The sequence below is a fragment of the Lutjanus erythropterus genome, chromosome 10 (genome assembly GCF_056507025.1).
Source record: "Lutjanus erythropterus isolate fLutEry1 chromosome 10, fLutEry1.hap2, whole genome shotgun sequence".
Classification (NCBI taxonomy): Eukaryota; Metazoa; Chordata; class Actinopteri; order Lutjaniformes; family Lutjanidae; genus Lutjanus; species Lutjanus erythropterus.
In genome coordinates this window covers 629,298-630,282 of record NC_139326.1, presented here as the reverse complement: position 1 = coordinate 630,282, position 985 = coordinate 629,298, and the positions used below count along the sequence as shown (strand labels likewise).

At 44.9% G+C, this 985-nt stretch overlaps 1 protein-coding gene across 1 annotated transcript in view; it reads right to left on the bottom strand.

The window, feature by feature from the left end:
* Positions 1 to 275: 275 nt before the first annotated feature.
* Positions 276 to 985, bottom strand: part of LOC146319710 (chromaffin granule amine transporter-like) — a 5,991-nt gene continuing 5,281 nt past the window's right edge. The window contains exons 13-15 of the mRNA XM_084728859.1: positions 849 to 912; positions 611 to 730; positions 276 to 520 (exon numbers count right to left, since the gene is read on the bottom strand). Of these exons, the coding sequence (XP_084584985.1) occupies positions 312 to 520; positions 611 to 730; positions 849 to 912 (393 nt within the window). The 3' untranslated portion in view covers positions 276 to 311. The remainder of the gene's footprint in view (positions 521 to 610; positions 731 to 848; positions 913 to 985) is intronic.

Sequence of the window (985 nt, the reverse complement as noted above, 5' to 3'; positions counted from 1 at the left end):
AGACAGACGACTGCCAGGTAGTTTATCTATAATGATATGTAATATAATCAGATTGTTCTTGTTAGTGTCTGATAACATTATGGAAAGAATCACCAGTCAGATTTTATTACAGAAAAAACTTTACTGAAACTAAATAAAACTCAACAAAAACGTCTTGTTCATCTTTCCAACAGTCAGCAGCTCTGGTTCAGACCAAATCAATCCTTTGTGTTTATTTCTGCCTAAAACACATTTTAGTGACTGTTTAGGTGAAATCTGAGAAACTTTGTCATCAGACGAAGCACCGCCTCCAAGGTACACGTGTCACTGCGTCACACTCGAGACATGTTGTGCTGAGCAACAGATGGAGGACAAACCAAAGACTGTAAATCTAGACTCTGTTGTCCAGATCTTGTGGTCCTGACAGCAGGATGACGTAACAGGAAGCAGAGTGGAGCGTACAGGATGTTAATCACCCCAATAAACACCATGAGACGAGGAAAACCCACCGCCTGGACCAGAGCGCCCCCTATGGACATACCTGCAACAACAGACACAGAGTCTGTGTGTGTGTGTGTGAAGGTCAGTGTCCCACCCAGGCAGTATGTATGTTTACGTGTGTGTATGTTACCTATAGCGAACCCCATACACAGCACCATGTCAGCGATGGCGTAGACGCTGCCGTAGACGGAGGCGTGACGGATGTCGACCAGGTGACCCATGGTGGCCATCATGGAGGAGACCACCATACCTGAAGGACGAAGACACAGGAGTCACCAAAGCTTATCACAGTTTTATACAATATCAAACATGACTGCATCAGATTTTTATTTCAGATTCAACAAGTCAACAAACATGTTGATAATCACCGATAGCAAAGCCCAGACCGCCGTTTGGTCCAATCAGATCGTAGATACTGGTGGCAAAAGGAACCTGAAACACACACAGAGAGAGAGAGAGAGAGAGAGAGAGAGAGGAAGAGAGGAAGAGAGAGAGAGAGAGAGAG